The 20,652-nt window shown below is 44.5% G+C and overlaps 1 protein-coding gene across 1 annotated transcript in view; it reads right to left on the bottom strand.

The window, feature by feature from the left end:
* LOC129862357 (neural-cadherin-like) overlaps positions 1-19,761 on the bottom strand; it is a 133,473-nt gene extending 113,712 nt beyond the window's left edge. Inside the window, exons 1-4 of the mRNA XM_055933906.1 lie at positions 18,457-19,761; positions 2,674-2,871; positions 1,117-1,342; positions 367-571 (exon numbers count right to left, since the gene is read on the bottom strand). Of these exons, the coding sequence (XP_055789881.1) occupies positions 367-571; positions 1,117-1,342; positions 2,674-2,871; positions 18,457-19,468 (1,641 nt within the window). The 5' untranslated portion in view covers positions 19,469-19,761. The remainder of the gene's footprint in view (positions 1-366; positions 572-1,116; positions 1,343-2,673; positions 2,872-18,456) is intronic.
* Between the last annotated feature and the right edge of the window lie 891 nt (positions 19,762-20,652).

The raw sequence follows: 20,652 nt of genomic DNA, 5'->3' as shown, positions 1-20,652 counted from the left end.
TAATTGAGAAGGTTTAAATAAATTCTGGTAAGCAAACTGACTTCCAGCCTGAATTCTATAGGGAGATGGCTGTCTGGTTGAGTCAACTTCATGGTTGCTATAGCTTTGCTCGACACCTCGTGACAGTCTTTACTGTACATACAACACTTACACTGAGACATAGATAAGAAAGTAGTGTGACAAATTTAAGATTTAGGTGTCCAGACCATCCCTAGTTTCACAATGCCTTCCTTTCAAGTCCCGTTCTTCACTGGATCGAATGTGAGGAAGTCTGGAAATCGAGGCTAAACGCACACACACACACATACACATACATCCCTCCTTTAACCCCACACACACCCCTTGCGCACACACTCCATCACTAACTTCTATGGCGCTGCTGAGGCCCCCTGGACCCTCGCTGGCCCTGACCATGAGGAGGTATCGTCTCTGGTCATTCTCATAGTCCAGCGTGCGGGTCAGGCTGATCTCCCCCGTCTCCTGCTGCATGCTGAACAGGCTGCTGGGGTTGATCAACAGGCTGTAGCTGATTGGCTGCTTCTGGAAGGAGATGGCCAACACCACCAGGAAGCTTAGAGGAGACAGAAATATGTCATTAACAGTATACTAATAGTATAGTGCTACAGTTCTGGACCAAAATAAGTGAAGTTGTGCCTGTTGTGGGACCAAGGATGTTCCCAATGTTGCTGTTTTCTCTGATGTCGCAATGTGTGATATTCTAATTAAATCCCTAATCCCCATACAGAGTTGAATTGCAATGTGTGTGCGTGTGTGCGTGTGTGCGTGTGTGCGTGTGCGTGTGCGTGTGCGTGTGCGTGTGCGTGTGTGTGTGTGTGTGTGTGTGTGTGTGTGTGTGTGTGTGTGTGTGTGTGTGTGTGTGTGTGTGTGCGTGTGTGCGTGTGCGTGTGTTTGTGCGTGTGCATGCGTGTGTGTGCACCTGCGTTAACATGTTGAGTGTGTATGCATCTAGCCTGGCCTCAGATCTGTTTGTGCTCCTGCCAACTCCATTGCTGTCATTGTCAAGTCATGTTTGTGTGAAAGCACAAACAGACTGGCACTCAGGCTAGTGTATATCTATGCCATATGTGTATAAACCTATACACTCCCAGTACTCACGGCTGTCCCTCTGGGGTGTTCTCTGGTATGGAGATACCGTAGGACGTGTTGGTGAACTGTGGTGCTCTGGGTCCTGCTATGACCGACACCATGGCCGGAGCACTGCGGCTTCCCAGCCTGTCAAAGGCCACCACACTCAGCAGATACTCCCTGTCTCTCTGCAGGGGGAGACCCGTGGTCAGGACGTGACCCCTCTTCTTGTCCACTGCAAAGCAGCCATCACCACCTGTTAGGTACATCAATCAGGCAATACATATATTAATTAATCAATCAATCAGATTTATTTGTAAAGCCCTTGTGTGTTGTGACATTGATGTGAAAGGCATATTTGACCTGACTTGACCTGATTTGACTTGACTAGATGAATAGACTGAGGGTAATATTTCTATATTAATGTATTCATATACAGTAGCAACATCCTAATCCTAGTCTTGCTGTAAATCCATGCACGTATAGTACATTAGAGTAACATACAGTAAGGCTACCAACAATCACACTGTATAGAACAAGGTCAAATGTAAGCCAGTAGACCTTGCTGCTGTGCAAGAGCAGGGCTGTCATCCTCTTTAGATGAAGAATTAAACCTACGGAATGTTTGGAGGATTAAGTCATATAAATCATTGTTAAATCTGATTTAAAAATTCTAAGCGGGTGGTTGCTGGTTTCCATTTAGATTGTACCACTTGGGGCTCATCTGATGTCAGTGCTTAGTTACAATTCATCTACAACATCTGTTTGAGTAGAATGAGGAAAGAGAAGGGGGTCAATCCACTCAAAAAGTGGTACTGGTGGGTTTGACTGGTCATTTGGCGAGGGTTTTATCTGCATCAGTAGTAGTGCACTGAGTTCATGCAGGTCAGAGAAGAGTGGCAGACGGATAAACCCACCCCCCACTCCAGAACCCCCTCCGCAGCCCGCAGGGGCTCCACAGATGCAGATCTCTTGACTGGCCCCAGTGGTCTAGTGCTATTTTATTAGGCACCAGAGCACATGTTCTTTTTGTATTAGTCTACTGTACGATATCATTTTAGAATATACATATACTACAATGCATAATGCAAATGTAATGACTGCCTATACACATAGTGGCTCAAATAACATGTTATATAAGGCCTTATTATAAATTAGGCTTTCATCACTGTCAATCATGATAGAAAAATGTTCACGTTTTACGGGTGAAACATCCATGAGCCATCTGCATGCCAACCATTTGATCCCAATCACTTTCATGGGATTATGCATTTTGATTTTATTCTTCTTGAATGATGTTGCATATTTTGTTTCAATCAAAGCATATTTAGCCTAGTGCGTGGCTGTTGAATTCTGGCCTCATGAGAAAAAGAATGTAACAAATAGCCTAATTACGTGGTGTTTTGTTCTAACAGTAGAACCTATTGTTATACTATGCTATTATATTCGGTTTGTTATGTACAATACTAATGCATCATTAAGTGATCTTGTGAGACATATTGATTCAACTTTAATCTAAATTTAACCGGCTGCACTATACCCCTGGGCTTGGCCCACCGTGTGTGTGTCTATGTGTGCTTTCCGTACCATCGGCCAGAAAGTACTCCACCTCGCCATTGCTGCCCTCATCCCCGTCGCGGGCATGGAGCAGGTAAACCAGCACCCCAAGGGGGGCCTCGGAGGACACCACGGCCAAGTAGGGGTATGGCTCCATAGCCCACTCGGGGACATTGTCGTTGACATCTGTCACCATCAGCTTCACCTTGGTCAGGTACCAGTCAGGCCCTTGAGGACAGGAAAGGAGAGAGATATTGAGTCAACTGAAGAGACTAGACCATAGAAATAGAATCCTGTACTTCCTGCTTTACTGCTTTTTTATGGGTACACTCAATACCCAAGCTCAATACCCAAGCCATCAAAGAAAATTGATGGGGATTTCCATTCTAATCATTCTGGTTCTATGAGCTACACACAGTAAACTGCTCATCAAAATGAGTGCAGTCTAGGGCTACATAACAACAGTATCCCCGATATAGTTCTCTGATTGATTCTTGCTCTACGTGACTAAAGGCCTTTCTGGGAGTGCAGGATGGATGTCACAATGTCACAAGGGTGAGGAGATGGTTCTCCACTTCAGGACAGCTGCCAGCCCAGCAGACTTCTTGAAACCCTGCCTCCCCTGGGAGATTGGCCCAGCTACGAGCTGATCTGCCCTGACCCAGCAAAGCCTATGTGATCCCCCAGGAGCTTGGCGATAATGCCTTATGACCACAGACTCTTTGTCACCTGTACACTGCTACTGCCATGCTCCTTCCACGCTGGAATGAATAAGAAGATTCCTGCAATCCAATTATCAATCTGCAGGGAGGAACCGGGAGTGTGAAAAGAGAGAGAGAGAGAGAGAGAGAGAGAGAGAGAGAGAGAGAGAGAGAGAGAGAGAGAGAGAGAGAGAGAGAGAGAGAGAGAGAGAGAATGCAAGGTCTGAGATGTGGATATGGTCCACAGAGCTCAGTTGACTTCTGAAATGAGCTGAAAAGGGCTGAAGAGGATACTGTATTGTTCAGAGCTGCAACTGAAGGACTAGACAGAAAAGCACATTCAAACAATGGGTATGCTAAATATATAATCAAGAATGTTATGGCACTGTCAGGAAATTAAACAGTTTGAATGCTAAGCACGTTTTACAGATATTGAGAGATTAAGACTAGGACATAAACATATCGACTCATCAATTGGCATCAATTAAATCCACCTCTATGGGACGATCACACTCTCCTCAGTTGTTCTTTGTTTCACCTTAGCAAGGTTAGGTAGCTAGATTCCCACGCACGTTATCCCGTGGTCAAAGGTAACAGAGGATTTGTCTTAAACCTCCTCTGTCTGACTACAGGCTATAAACGTGTCTCCTGATCTTCAACAATCTAAACAACTGTTGCAGGAAGTAGCTACTGACTTTCACCTTTACTGTTTTCCATGACAGCTGTTGTTTACCAAGGAGAAAGAGCTGTATGTCTGCTCTGACCCGACTCTGACCCTCAGTCACTCATAGTCTATTACCTGGTCTATGATGTGCTACACTATAGTATACTGTATACAGTATGAGTTTGTATGATCTGTCATTTAATTTATGTTCTCATTAGAATATGTCAAAATAGTGACATTTAACCATTGTAGTTATACTTCTCCTAAACTAGTTATGTCACTATAATGACATATCAACTTGTCTTTTTTAATGTATTATCAATTTATGCGAGCTTACATGAATGGTTTGCATCTTTCGTAGCAAACCATTCATGTAAGCTTGCGAGATCAAGCTGGCTCACGAGGCTACAATTTATGATGTCAAATTCCAGTGCACCAAAAATAACCAATATTTCTCATGGTGTAATAGACGTTGCCATATGAGGATCAATTACATTTTCTCTGTTGGGTTGCACACACCAAATACATGCTGAAAATGTTTTCCCATTTCTTTACAGGGCTATACCTATAAGTTTAGCTGGCTCGTGTTTTGTGAAATGCAGAATACTCTGCACCCCGAGTAGCTAGCTGAGGCGTGTTCTCTACTGAAACACAATAGCCCCATTTTGTTGTTTCCAGCCTACAAACAGAAACTAAAACAAGAAGTTCCCGCGCTCAGGTCTGTTCAACGCTGGTCCGACAAATCTGATTCCACGCTTCAAGACTGCTTTGATCACGTGGATTGGGATATGTTCCGCATTGCGTCCAACAACAACATTGACGAATACGCTGATTCGGTGAACGAGTTCATTAGAAAGAGCATCGGCGACATAATACCCACAGCAACGATTAAAACATTCCGAAACCAGAAACCGTGCATTGATGGCAGCATTCTCGCGAAACTGAAAGCGCAAACCACTGCTTTTAACCAGGGCAAGGTGACCGGAAACATGACCTAATACAAACAGTGTAGCTATTCCCTCCGCAAGGCAATCAAACAAGCTAAGTGCCAGTATAGAGACAAAGTAGAGTCGCAATTCAACAGCTCAAACACAAGAGGTATGTGGCAGGGTCTACAGTCAATCACGGATTACAAAAAGAAAACCAGCCCCGTCGCGGACCAGGATGTCTTGCTCCCAGACAGACTAAATAACTTTTTTGCTCGCTTTGAGGACAATATAGTGCCACTGACACGGCCCTCTACCAAAACCTGCGGGCACTCCTTCACTGCAGCCGATGTGAGTAAAACATTTAAACGTGTTAACCCTCGCAAGGCTGCAGGCCCAGACGGCATTCCCAGCCGCGTCCTCAGAGCTTGCGCAGACCAGCTGGCTGGTGTGTTTACGGACATATTCAATAAATCCTTATCCCAGTCTGCTGTTTCCACATGCCTCAAGAGGGCCACCATTGTTCCTGTTCCTAAGAAAGCTAAGGTAACTGAGCTAAACGACTACCGCCCCGTAGCACTCACTCCCGTCATCATGAAGTGCTTTGAGAGACTAGTCAAGGACCATATCACCTCCACCCTACCTGACACCCTAGACCCACTCCAATTTGCTTACCGACCCAATAGGTCCACAGACGACGCAACCACACTGCACACTGCCCTAACCCTTCTGGACAAGAGGAATACCTATGTGAGAATGCTGTTCATCGACTACAGCTCAGCATTTAACACCATAGTACCCTACAAACTCGTCATCAAGCTTGAGACCCTGGGTCTCGACCCCGCCCTGTGCAGCTGGGTCCTGGACTTCCTGACGGGCCGCCCCCAAGTGGTGAGGGTAGGTAACAACATCTCCACCCATCTGATCCTCAACACTGGGGCCCCACAAGGGTGCGTTCTGAGCCCTCTCCTGTACTCCCTGTTCACCCACGACTGCGTGGCCATGCACGCCTCCAACTCAATCATCAAGTTTGCGGACGACACTACAGTGGTAGGCTTGATTACCAACAACGACGAGACGGCCTACAGGGAGGAGGTGAGGGCCCTCGGGGTGTGGTGTCAGGAAAATAACCTCACACTCAACGTCAACAAAACAAAGGAGATGATTGTGGACTTCAGGAAACAGCAGAGGGAGCACCCCCCTATCCACATCGACGGGACAGTAGGGGAGAGGGTAGTAAGTTTTAAGTTCCTTGGCGTACACATCACGCACAAACTGAATTGGTCCACCCACACAGACAGCGAGGTGAAGAAGGCGCAGCAGCGCCTCTTCAACCTCAGGAGGCTGAAGAAATTCGGCTTGTCACCAAAAGCACTCACAAACTTCTACAGATGCACAATCGAGTGCATCCTGTCGGGCTGTATCACCGCCTGGTACGGCAACTGCTCCGCCCACAACCGTAAGGCTCTCCAGAGGGTAGTGAGGTCTGCACAACGCATCACCGGGGGCAAACTACCTGCCCTCCAGGACACCTACACCACCCGATGTCACAGGAAGGCCATAAAGATCATCAAGGACAACAAACACCCGAGCCACTACCTGTTCACCCCGCTATCATCCAGAAGGCGAGGTCAGTACAGATGCATCAAAGCAGGGACCGAGAGACTGAAAAACAGCTTCTATCTCAAGGCCATCAGACTGTTAAACAGCCACCACTAACATTTAGTGGCTGCTGCCAACATACTGACTCAACTCCAGCCACTTTAATAATGGGAATTGATGGAAATGTATGTAAAAATGTATCACTAGCCACTTTAAACAATGCCACTTAATATAATGTTTACATACCCTACATTACTCATCTCATATGTATATGTATATACTGTACTCTATATCATCTACTGCATCTTGCCATCTTTATGTAATACATGTATCACTAGCCACTTTAAACTATGCCACTTTATGTTTATATACCCTACATTACTCATCTCATATGTATATACTGTACTCTATACCATCTACTGCATCTTGCCTATGCTGTTCTGTACCATCACTCATTCATATATCTTTATGTACATATTCTTTATCCCTTTACACTTGTGTGTATAAGGTAGTAGTTGTGGAATTGTTAGGTTAGATTACTCGTTGGTTATAACTGCATTGTCGGAACTAGAAGCACAAGCATTTCGCTACACTCGCATTAACATCTGCTAACCATGTGTATGTGACAAATACAATTTGATTTGATTTGAATTTGATTTGAAGTGTGTTACAGCTCTTTAAATGATTGTTAGAGCACTACGAAAATCTGGATAAAAAAGGGGCTTAGTTGGTGGGCGTGGCGGGGGGTGGAAGGGGGCGTGGCAAGTCAAATCAAATTTTATTTGTCACATGTGCCAATACGACTGGTGTAGACTTTACTGTGAAATGCTTGCTCACGCGCCCTTCCCAACAATGCAGAGTTTAAACAATGCAGGCTCCCGAGTGGCGCAGAGGCGTCACTACAGTTCCTGGTTCGAATCCAGACTATATCACATCCGGCCGTGAGTCCCATAGGGCGGCGCACAATTGGCCCAGGTTTGGCCGAGGTAGGCCGTTAGTGTAAATAAGAATTTGTTCTTAACTGACTTGCCTAGTTAAATGAAGGTAAAATAAAAACATGGCGTGGACGGCTCATGTCTTGCCAGTGTAAAGAAATGTTAGCATTTTTAGTCAAATTTCCTGCAATTGTAAAAATTTCTCCATGAAGCTGAGAGACATTTTAGGAGTTTTAAAGCTAATTTACTACAAATCTACAAATTTTGCCATGCAGCTGAGAGAAAATGTTGCCGTTTTAAAGAACATTTCCTGCGATTCTACAGTACATCCTCTGCCATGGAGCTGAGAGGACATTTTGCAATTTTATAGCTAATTTCTTGCAATTCTATGCATTTTGCTATAGCTAATGCTATGTTCTATCTACACTGCCAAATTCATTGTTTTGGGAATTCTCAATTCTTCCTGACTCTCTAGCTTTATTTTGGTGATGGCTAGTATTATATTATTTTTATAATATTATAAAAAGATATATAGAGGTCCATTATCTTTTCTACGTTCTTTTATTTTCACTGTTTGGACTTAGGCGAACCAGAAAAACACTCAGACGGCCCACCCAAGGATTTCAATGGTAGAAAAATCCCTGTTAGAGGGATAATAACTAAAAGGCAGAGGCTAGAGGAGATAATTAATCTAGTTTTGCTACCGGCGCTTTGAAGTCTGTTTGTGGAGAAAAGTTCTTGCGGATCAGGCGATAGCTCATTTGGATAAATAGAACAGTATCATGGGGGCAGAGAAACTCATCAATGTTCAGATAGTATCTGTGGAAAAGTCGACAGAGGCAGTTTACGCCAGCTAAAGAGCTGTAAAAAAAGAAATCCAGAATCCATTTATGCTGAGCAATGATCACAGATATGTATTTTTTTCAGATCTGGAAGGTCTAAGAGGCACTCTATCAAGGACAAATCACTTTACATTTGGTTAAATATTGTTATGTTGTGACAAGCGGGGGGAGAAAGTGCAGTGCTTTTGCAAGTTTCTGCCTTCCCCAGCCATGTCTCTTATAGCTAATGGTGGTGATGAATTTACAAGGCTGGCTTAATAAGCTTGTTATGGAGCGTCTAATCAGAGCCAAGCCACAAATTACAGACCATCCAGACTAGAATGATAATGAAGAATGTGTCAAAGCCAACATGTGTGTGTGTGTGTGTGTGTGTGCGTGCGTGTGTGTGTGTGTGTGTGTGTGTGTGTGTGTGTGTGTGTGTGTGTGTGTGTGTGTGTGTGTGTGTGTGTGTGTGTGTGTGTGTGTGTGTGTGTGTGTGTGTGTGTGTGTGTGTGCGTGCATGTGTGCGTGAGGCTCCTATGATCTATGGAGCCACAAAAAGAGCAGTGATAAAAACACTCAGGCTGAAACTCGCCTCACAGCATCTCACCTGACTGAGACCAAGTGCTTTAATCAAATGAATGTAAGACGAATCAGATTTAAGTCTCCTCTGAATTTACAAAGCCCATACAAAGTATTAACTGTAGGTCCATTGGATGAATAAGGTCTATTGTTCAGTATCTAAAGAAAAATAGCATCTGCTAAATGGCTGTAATGAAATGTAATGTGATAAATTGGATAGCAGGTATAGCACATTGGGAGTGTCACAGTGTGCTGTTCCCTCCACTGTCTCCCTGCAGGGATGTTGTGTTGTTGCTGCCTGCTGGTAATCCTCTCCTTGGGCAGTAGCTATATAAAGCTGCTAAGTGGCTTGCTGGTATAAAAAAGTTTTCTCAAGTGCTCTCCTCATAGACTGCCCACGGTACAAGGAGGGATATGTGTGTGTGTGTGTGTGTGTGTGTGTGTGTGTGTGTGTGTGTGTGTGTGTGTGTGTGTGTGTGTGTGTGTGTGTGTGTGTGTGTGTGTGTGTGTGTGTGTGTGTGTGTGTGTGTGTGTGTGTGTGTGTGTGTGTGTGTGTGTGTGTGTGTGTGTGTGTGTGTTCATATGTGGAGTGCAAAGCACGGCAGGGAAGCCTAAGAGAACAGAGTAGTATAAGAGGACAGTACAAAGGAAACTGAACAGCCTGAGTAGTCTATGGCACTACCCGAACAGCTAAACAAAACACTACATGACAAAGCCTTCACACACAAGTGAACATGATCTGTGTATAGTACACAATAGAGGACAGCACACGAAAACAGCACAGGAGAGAATTGTATTGAGATATACCATCTAATTACTGTAATTTCAAAGGCTTCACATAATATGGACCCCACGCTGATTTGCCTACTGCTTCTTCTTCGAACCCGTTGCAGGAAAATAAAACATGCAACAAATATATCAATTGGGTACCAAATTAATAGAAATTGCATCTGCAAACGTAAATACCCGATGGTGCATCAGAGACCTTTTAGGCGTGCTTTTTAGCAGGCCGTGGGTATAAAGTGAATTTCAGCACAGCAGGGAAGAATTAAGACATATTAACCAAACATTTGCCGTGTTAAAGGTGCCCTATTGTAAATCCCCCCACTGTGAGCCTAAAGCACTGTGAGTCTGGACCAGTCAGCATAGGATCAACACACTGAAAGCTCAGAGGACTGAAATCTATTAAGATCCGTCCTCTCCACTCTGTACTGTAGTGGCTCAAGGCTTCCGAGGTTCGGACACACACAGAGCTCCACAGACACAGGCACACTCACTAACTGTAATCGTGTGCACACATGCACACACACAAACTAACACACCATTTAAATGCAATGCATTGCTGACTAGGTGGCACAGAAGTTAATCTAAATGGCTTCACACATATGAAATATATATCTACAATATCCTCTATAACAGAATCTAATGTAAAGTCAAATATTCTTAAGCCTTATCCTGCTTTCCTTGTGGTGCTCTCCTTATTGTCTTCTGTTGTGTGTTGCGAGGAGAAAGGACACTAGAAGTAAGGAGACAGTTGTACACTTCAGGCTCTCTCGTCCCTCCAGCTGTTATCACCACACTGGGCCTGAAGTGGATTGGGAACAGTGGGGAGTTCTTAGAAACACTATACAACTCTAAGAAAAGACTATGTAAAAGCCACTTCACAACAGAGAGCAAGAAGAGGGTTGTGGCTATAAGGAGAGTCCTCTCTCCCTCTCTCTCTCTCTCTCTCTCTCTCTCTCATGGTTACCCTCTCTCTCCACTTCCGTTATTGTTCCAGTCTTCCAGGAAAAGTGTGGACATTCCCAGGTCGGGAGCATCCCCCTTGCTCTGTCCCTTGCTCTGTGCCTCGCCCCATCCTCTCTCTCTCCCTCTCTCGCTCTCTCTCTCTCTCTCTCACTCTCTCTTCATATTTCCAGATATCTATCCCCCTCTGTAACCAGAACCGGGGGTGTTGTTCATAAAGCAGAATTATTTTGGCCATTCATCTCTAACTGTGGCTATCTGTTTATGTTAGAGGCTTCAGAAAGCTCACGCTCTATGCTGTGCTGCTGTGGTGGAGGGAGGGGTCATGTTTGTGTTATGATGGTGATGGAAGCTATAGGAGCGTAATGATAAGTATGGGGCCCATTTGGAGGATCCACTCTCAGTGGTGTTCTCAGGCCTAGAATGGGATCATAATGGAGAATAATGGGGCTGCTCTAAAAGCGGACGTGGCCTCTCTGGAACTCTCTCACCACCCGACCGACTCCAACACTAAGTCACTTAGAGGCCTCTACCAAATCGACAAAACACAACACAACGGGTTTTAGCTTGCCTGCTGCCTCTACCAAACCAAGACAACCGGCGTTAGCTAGCATACTTCCTCTACCTAACGAACATAATGGCTCATTAGATAGCATGCTGCCCCTACCAAACCAAGACAACAGGTGTTAGCTAGCATGCTGCCTCTACCAAACCAAGACAATAGGTGTTAGCTAGCATGCTGCCTCTACCAAACCAAGACAACAGGTGTTAGCTAGCATATTGCCTCTACCAAACCAAGACAACAGGTGTTAGCTAGCATACTGCATCTACCAAACCAAGACAACAGGTGTTAGCCAGCATGCTACCTCTACTAAATCAAGAAAACAGGTGTTAGCTAGCATACTGCCTCTACCAAACCTAGACAACAGGTGTTAGCTAGCATACTGCCTCTACCAAACCAAGACAACAGGTGTTAGCTAGCATGCTACCTCTACCAAACCAAGACAACAGATGTTAGCTAGCATACCGCCTCTACCAAACCAAGACAACCGGTGTTAGCTAGCATGCTGCCTCTACCAAACCAAGACAACAGGTGTTAGCTAGCATACTGCCTCTACCAAACCAAGACAACAGGTTAGCTAGCATACTGCCTCTACCAAACCAAGACAACAGGTGTTAGCTAGCAAACTGCCTCTACCAAACCAAGACAACAGGTTAGCTAGCATACTGCCTCTACCAAACCAAGACAACAGGTGTTAGCTAGCATACTGCCTCTACCAAACCAAGACAACAGGTGTTAAGCTAGCATACTGCCTCTATTTTGACTCATCACATATGCTGCTGCTACTATTTATAATCTATCCTGTTTCCTAGGCACTTTACCCCTACCTATATGAACATATCTACCTCAATTACCTCGTACCCCTGCACATCGACTCGGTACTGGTACCCCGTGTATATAGCCAAGTTATCGTTACTCATTGTGTATTTATTCCTGGTGTTATTATCTTTCTATTATATTTATATTTTTCTCTCTGCATTGTTGGGAAGGGCCCGTAAGTAAGCATTTCACTGTTAGTCTACACCTGTTGTTTACAAAGCATGTGGCAAATACATTTTGATTTGATTTGACACAAACACTCTCTACACCTCTCCCCTACACACACACACACACACACACACACACACACACACACACACACACACACACACACACACACACACACACATTAAGACAGCAGCGTGTTTAGAAGCATTGTTAATGGATAAACCCCTCATTTTCTGAATGTAATCCAGTGAACAGCCTGTGCTGTATACCATCATCTCCCCTCACACATCCTAATCTGCATTAGTAGGAAGCCAGCGTGATTAAACCAGATCAATGCTCATCACACAGTGGGAGAGTAGAGGAGGAGGTATCAACACCCAACGTTTAACACCCCTGATCACTAACTTGTATGATTATATTAATGTGACAGAAGTGACATATTAAAAACAGAAATCTATGATGATCTCTTATTTACATAGTAAATAGGACTATTAATGGGACTTAATTCCCCAAATCTTTGATTATCCTATATGTCATAGTACAATATTAATGCATTATCAGGGGTGTTTAATTTTTTACAATTTAAATGCATGACTTTCTGGTATTAAATGTTTAATATCAACGTGATAAAAGTATGACTTAATTATGACAAATGTATGATTATTTTATTAAGTACCATACAATTTTTAGGGACTAAATTAAGGATTTGACAGATGCAGTCAATGTTATGCACCCAAGAGATCCATCATAAGCAACTTAACACACATTCATGCAATTAATTATTAAAATTGCATGATTAAAATGCTATCGCTCTGGCCTCCTGGGGCACAAAGAGCACAAGTAATTAGATGCCACACATCTTGTGCAATAGTCACGATGTGAAACAATTTGAACTTCTCGAAAGCGTTGACACAGAAAAAAAGTATATTTAAATTATTTCTCATGGTTTCTATCCTGAGCTTCTCTGTAGTGTATTATGTGTTGTGCTTAAGACCAGGACCTCTAAGTACAATACTGTATTGCAGAAGCATAAGATGGGAGTTACACCCAGATCTGGATCATTATGCTTGGTGTGTGTGTGTGTGTGTGTGTGTCTGTGTGTTCGTGTCCACTGGAAGCAGTACTAATGACTCCACCACCATCACTACTGTCCCATCCTCCTCCTCAGACCATCATAAGACTGTGGAGACCATATGTTCTTATTAGTCCACAGCATGAAGCCGGACCCCCACACTGACGATATGGAGAGGAGAACCCCATTCATTTGTTCCATAGAGAACAACATGTCGATCCACACGACGAGAACAATGCACAGACATACTGTCAAACTTGGATTAAAGCACACACAGGGGGTAGCCCAACCACAGACGCGGAAGCCATAAAAAAAGCATAGGATATATGTTCCAACTGTAATGAGAATACAACAAATGTTATGCTAAGCAGTCAGCAGTAGACACAGAGTTCTTCACACATCTGCCTGGGTTGTGGGTAGGCTACATCACCATGGGCTCTCCCCTTCTCTCTCTCTCTCTCTCTTTCTCTCTGTGCACACACACACACTCACAAACACACACGAACCAACAAGCTCGCCAATACTGTGCATACTGATGACTCATGTCAGCCTTGCTTTGTTTTGATCCCGAGCCAGCTTCAAATTTCTTCCTTCAATCTTCAATCAAACTGCCATTTGATCTTTTGACAGAAGTCCCTTACAACACATTACGCCATTACGGAAAATATATGTATTTTCTCTTACAGAAATTCCTATCAAAATACTGTACCAAGCAACTCTGCCAGCCATGTAATTTTTCTGCAGCAAAATCTCTTTATCCACAAAACAAAAATTTTCAGAGCTGTCTATATAGCCTGTATTTTGGTTTTAACAGCTCTTCTAGTGGGCTGAAAGTTGAGCCGCAACCATTGTTTTACTCAGTTAATTGGACCTCAGGGGGAAAAAGGTAAAGAAACTCAACACAATATAGATAAATAAACACAGACCAGACAATTCCTTTGGTAGGTCTGAGTGTCACGGCTGACTAGGTGTGTAGATAGGAATCAGGCGCAGAGAGCAGAGGTCCAGGGGAAAGATGCACTTTAATGCGGCACCAAAAGTAAATGCCCAAACACTGACCAACCCAACACAACGGGTAACACGGTCCAGAGCACAAACAACACCAACGACACAAACGTGAACATGAAAATAATCCCGCAAAACAAAGGGGCGGGTTCCACACGCTAAATAGGGAAGCAAATCAAGCACACACAAAATAGGAACAGGTGTAACTAATGAGACAAAACTAACCAAAAAGAAAAAGGGATCGGTGGCGGCTAGTAGGCCACCGCCGAGCACCACCCGAACAGGCGGGGGAGCCAACTTCGGCGGGAGTCGTGACACTGAGTGCCAACACCAATTTTCTATGCTCAGTCTGGTCTTGGCTTGTCTGGTCTGAAACGCCTGGCTCTGATTCATTAAATGGTCCCAGAAAGTTACATCTGTGCTCCGCACAATCACAGTCCTAACTCTTTACCAGTTTGCAAACTATCAGTAGCAGTCTATCGGAGGCCTTCTCTGACACATAAATTGTGTTTAAAGCAATGTTTTGTGACTGGAACGTAACAGAAGTCTGCTTGCTTAATCAATAGCGGCAAATCGATTCTTGCCCAGAGGGGAAATGCCAACTGCGAGGATGTGGAGCTGAGGCAAAACAAAACTCAGTAAACAAAGACGTTTCTGGATTGACAGACAGGGGTTGTGGCCCTTCAAAATCTTTATCCGGAATAGTTCAAGGTATAGACCCAGCCGGCGAGATTTACGCAACAACTAAGCGCGTTGAAGCGCGAGGCTAAACTTTTCTGCTTTATGGTCCCATAGCTACCACGTTGTAGCAGGGTGAAGCAAACGCGTGCACATGCCCAGACACTCTGTGTGACTGTGTTAGAGCACATATCTACAGAGCTGCTCGTGGCAACATATTAACGTTGAGTCTACCTTAACTTAACCTCTATGTTGAGGTGTCAACTGCATTCCAAAAGAACAGAAGGCCAGCTAGAATGTTAGACAAATAAAACAACAGACAGGATCTCCCCGCACAGACACCCCCACCCGCCCTTCTGGATCTGTACTGCTGCACCATCGGTGGTGACTGGTGGTGACTGGTGCTACTGTAAGGACCACTGTAGTCATTTATCACTCAGCATGGTGCATGGACATGAAGCAGGGAATCTGTGCCTTAGGAATACTCCTCCAATGAGGAGGAGGAGGAGGAGGAGAGAGGCGTTTGCCCCTGACTGTCACTATTCTCTTCCTCCCTGGCTGCCATGTCTTGGGCCTGACAATTTCTGTAATAATGGACATAAATAATGCAACCTCTCGGTCTAATAAACCCTCTGCCCTGGACCCATCCTCATGGAACTAGGCTACACCTCTCCTTTCTCCTGTCCATCAGATAAGCAGTGGAGCAGCTGTGGTGCTGTACATTGGAGGAGACAGCATTGCAGGTGTAACAGTATAACTTTAGACCGTCCCCTCGCCCCGACACGAACCAGGGACCCTCTGCACACATCAACAACTGACACCCACGATGCGTCGTTACCCATCGCTCCACAAAGGCCGCGGCCCTTGTAGAGCAAGGGGAAACACTACTTCTAGGTTTCAGAGCAAGTGACGTAACTGATTGAAACGCTAGTAGCGCGTACCCGCTAACTAGCTAGCCATTTCACATCCGTTACACAGGGAAGCATGTTCCTCTGACACAGCCTTGCAGACAAATGTGCGCCCCAAATGGCACCCTATTCCCTATACTGTGCACTACTTTGGACCAAGGCCAATAGAGCTCTATGTAAGGAATAGAGTGCCACTTGGGGCAAAGACAATATCCAAGCAGAACATAGAGCAGAAATAGATTGGGTGGAAACTAACATGCAACTGCTTGTAAATGTATTGACAATGTACTTCAAGCAGAAAGGAGCTATTTCCCACCACAGGGAGGTAAACATACACACAAACACACACACACACACACACACACACGGGGGTGCGCATACACACAAATCCGCAAGCACGCATGCATGGACGCACACACACACACACTCTAGCCACAGCTTGAGTTTCTTTACAAATGTAATAAATGCTAATGGCATGGCATTGTGAAATAGTTTTCTGTATTTAATATACAGCCCCAGAGTCACACATTACACAGTAATTAAGATCAGGTCTCATCCCAATTAATTCCATATCACATTATGAACATGCAAATGTATTTGCAACTAGACAAGAGGCTGACTAGAATTAGAGATCTGAAGTTCTCTAACAAAGCAGGCTGAGCGTAGGTGCCGTATGGATAATGGAGAGCTGATATAGAATCAGATTCCAGTTAAGAACAAGAAGGCCCGCACACTGTTAAAGCTCCCAATTCACTGCTTTATTGACAACGTTTCCATCCAAAACGGATCTTCGTCAGGTAATCTTATTCATTTTGATCTTGAAGGAAAAACTGATCTTAATTCAGCACTTCTACAGTGAGAAGATATAATACTGTATATACGACCCTTGGTGATTACCACAAGCTGAGACATGGTTCCACTCCAAACCACCACCCTGCCCACAGGGGAATCACTCCAGTCCAATCTCATCCCCTCTCTTCCACCTCACCAAGGACTATCCCGTTTGCTCAATACCTCTCCAGTCTCCTGCCCCTTCCAATACCATGAACTGATTCAAGCACAGGGGTAGGAAAAAGTCACAGTCGAAGAGAAACAGCTTATACTTTACATTCTGTTTACAATAAAACTAAGCTATTAAGCTGATGGCCTTTATGGAAACTGAATCTTTACATAGGACTAATGAAGAGTTCTCTCTACCTCTCTCCAACATGACACCTTACTAGTGTCTATCATGATGACCTAATTCACTGGCTTCTCTTTCTGTCTCCCCATGCTGATTCCCCAGCTGCTGGTGTTGAGCTGACAGAGAGAGACTCCACACACAATCTTAGAAAAAAGGGTTCAAAAAGTGTTCTTCGGATGTCCCAACAGGAGAACCCTTTTGGGTTCCATGTAGAACCCTCTGTGGAAATGGTTATACATGGAACAAAAAAGGGTTCTACCTGGAACCAAAATAGTTCTACCTGGAATCAAAAAGGGTTCTTCAAATAGTTCCCCAGTGGGGACAGCCTGGGGGTGTAGACAAGTGGCCACTGGGCCACACACACACAGCTTTAGTGACACAAGTCACACTAATATCCTTATGGACCTCCATGCTCCATGCTATCAAACAATACCACAAACATACATCTAAATATGTCCACGTCTACCAGTGGAGTTATTACAATTAGAAACATTATTTTACAAGTCAATTGGGTTGGTGAAAAATGTCACATTTCTGTGAAGCTGAGCTCCCTCTGATTCTCAAAGCCTCTATAGGCCCATATACTGTATAATACAAAATGAGTATCCAGTGTAAGCCTAAGCATGGGCACATCACTGTGCTCCTTAGGGCACTGTGCTTCACCACACAGCCAAAGGGAAAAATGGAACCCAAGCAAACCACATGCAGTATAGTATACTAATAAGTGAAAGATTGTTGGTGCAAAACAGACTCAAAATAAAAATCCAGCAGAATATGTGTTTAAACACAAAAAGGGTGATGTGTGATGGGTAGTCTGCTTTTTCAAGGATGAAAAAAAATGAAAAAGACCAGCTCTCAAAGAAGCCGACAGCTTCGGGGTCACACTGGATCTCCACTCCAAAATGGTTCATGTTGGAAACAACTTCACAGCCGAGTCTACAGTAGAGTCTATGGTAGCCATAAATTGACTGGAGTCTATTTAAGAATAATAACATTTGGCCCTAATTAAAATAACCATGATTATTTGGCCCTAATTTTAAAAAGTAATAGCTGTTAGAGTTATACATAAACATGAGATACATCATATTATTGTATGAGCATGTCATAATTACAAATAATGTTATTTTTATTTTTTTACACTGAAGCAGGTAAAGTGATACCTTGTGTACCTGTTGGATGTATTGTAGCTAGCCTGCACTAATAGCTTTTTATGACCTGGCTATATATCCCAATGTACATTATGCTCTTTTGGGGCATTACTGAGGGATAGTGAATGCAGGGGGACTTTTATTTCAGCCATCCAGATGGTCATAAAATACTGCGCTATTAAAGTGACATCATGCATGCGTAATAGACGTTTGCCAATTAAATAAGGGCATTACCACTCCGCACATATCGCAGTGAAGACAAGCACCCAGTAAAGTACAGATTTAGTACACACCTCGTTGATCTTGTATTTTGACAGTGAATTCCACGAACGGTTCAGTCTCCCTGTCCAGGCGCCTGGCTACCACGATATGTCCACTCTCCTTGCCCACGTTGATTGGGGTGATATCTGTCTCCGGGTAAACCAGCTCAAATGAGGCTGCCTGAAACTTGGCTGGGCTCAGGTTCATAACGACAGAACCGATACTTGCATCTTCGGATACATTTAGGAAAACCGGGCTACCAGAGTCCAACAATGCCCTCTGCATCCGCCCTGCCCTGCCCAGGCGGCCTAACTCCCCTGTCTGGCCTGGGCGCAGTGGGCACCACTGTCTTGGGGTAACCGTGACCTCAACCCCCTTACTGATTCTGCTGGGCCAACCGTGGTCTTTTGCAAAAACATAGAACTTGACTGTAGATGGAAGCCCCAGTATGGAGTCCACCAGTAAAATTTCACCCGTTCGTGGTACCACGTAGAAACTGCAGTTTTTGGGAACGGAGAAGTATGTCAACTCTGCGTTCTTTCCACTGTCTGCGTCAAGTGCATTTACCGTGTGAACCACAGACCGGAGTGGAGTCGCGTCATTCAAAGTTAATTTCAAGTCTGCACTGCGAAAAGTGGGTTCGTGGTCGTTGGTGTCCAAAACGTCCACTTTCACCGACGCTACCTCAAAGACAACATGGTCCGCTGACACGCATGTTTGGCAACATAAACATAAACTCAGTAGGTATTCGGAACGCTCTTCCCTGTCCAAAACCTTGGAAGTTTTAAGTAATACATTTCCCCGTTTGTGGTGGGCAAATACGTGGAAATCCTCGCTGCCATTCCCATACAGTTTAAAGTGCATTCCCGATTCTGGACACCATTTTTGCGCGTTGATGCGTTTAACAGGAATGCTTAGTCCGTTCACTTTTGATGCCGTCGGCGAGTTCTCAAATGCATGCCCATGAAAGAAAGGCAGTCGATCATCCGATTTATATCCAAAAACAAACGTCAGGCAATAAGACAATAAAATAACCCAAATCATGGTGGTAACAAGTTTTAGCCTACCACCAAGTGGTTCAGGAGTTTCAATTGTGACAGCAAATCATTGAAAGGCAAAAATAAAATGTCCCCGTCTGGTCAAATCTAAAAGCTGTCACATATTTGTACGATGTCTCCTCCATGAATTGACCTTTGTCTGCTGAACTTTCACCTTAGTATCCGGTGAGATCTGTCGACTGTCTGTCGCTGGTTCAATTCAGCACTACGTGCAGTCCACCACTGCAGGCAGTTACTGGCTGCTCGCTACCAGCAGCTTTCAGCCATGGCGTGCTGGACAGCGCCAAGCGCGGGGGCGTGGCGCACGGGGACAGAATCCTCGCACCCCATGTGACCGCCTGGAGGTTGCTTGGATCCTCGGATCAAGTCCGTTCCAATGCGGTGAAGACGTCTGAGACAATAAACAAACCACAAGTACAACCATGAACCATTGAGCACTCTCAGTTATTGATCTCCACTCTTCAGTCCGAAGCCTTAGTGGGAGTTGAGCAGTGAAGCAGCTCTCTCCTGGCACAAAGTCAATTTCAACTCAGAGATTCAATTTGATGTGGAAAGCTAGGAATATGACAAATGGTAGAGACAATATGAATACACAGCATAATAGCAAATGGGGAATCAAGGTTAGGCTGCTGTAAATGGGACCTCAAACAAAAAAAACTGCATTGTGAGATATAACCGAAAGGTCGCTGGTTTGAATCCCAAGCCGGCTAGGTGGAAGAAATCTGCCATTCTGCACTTGAGCAAGGCAGTTAACCCTGAAACAACAACTCCCCAGGTGCCGATGACATGGATGTAGATTAAGGCAGCCCCCTGCTCCTCTCTAATTCAGAGGGGTTGGGTTAAATGCAGAAGACACAGTTCAGTTGAATGCAATCAGTTGTGCAGCTGACTAGATATCCCTGTTCCCTATTATCAGAGTGAGAAAAGGGATTTGCAAACTGTGCAGTATCTCTGTGCTGTCTGTGTGCTGTGTTCAGCAGAGTGTTAACAATCAACACTGTCATTGCTCCTTACCCCCTGCCAGTGTACCCAGCCACGATCCAGAACACCCCTACATTATTATCTGCACACATACAAATCCTCACAGAAATGTTATTGCTCTTGATTCTTACAGTGTATGGTGATAGCTAAATATGTGGATATGGACTGTGCATAGGCCTGTTTCATGTA

This window comes from Salvelinus fontinalis, chromosome 9 (genome assembly GCF_029448725.1).
Source record: "Salvelinus fontinalis isolate EN_2023a chromosome 9, ASM2944872v1, whole genome shotgun sequence".
In the NCBI taxonomy this organism is placed as follows: domain Eukaryota; kingdom Metazoa; phylum Chordata; class Actinopteri; order Salmoniformes; family Salmonidae; genus Salvelinus; species Salvelinus fontinalis.
Note: the sequence above shows the minus strand (reverse complement) of the source record. Positions and strands in the feature narration are given on the sequence as shown.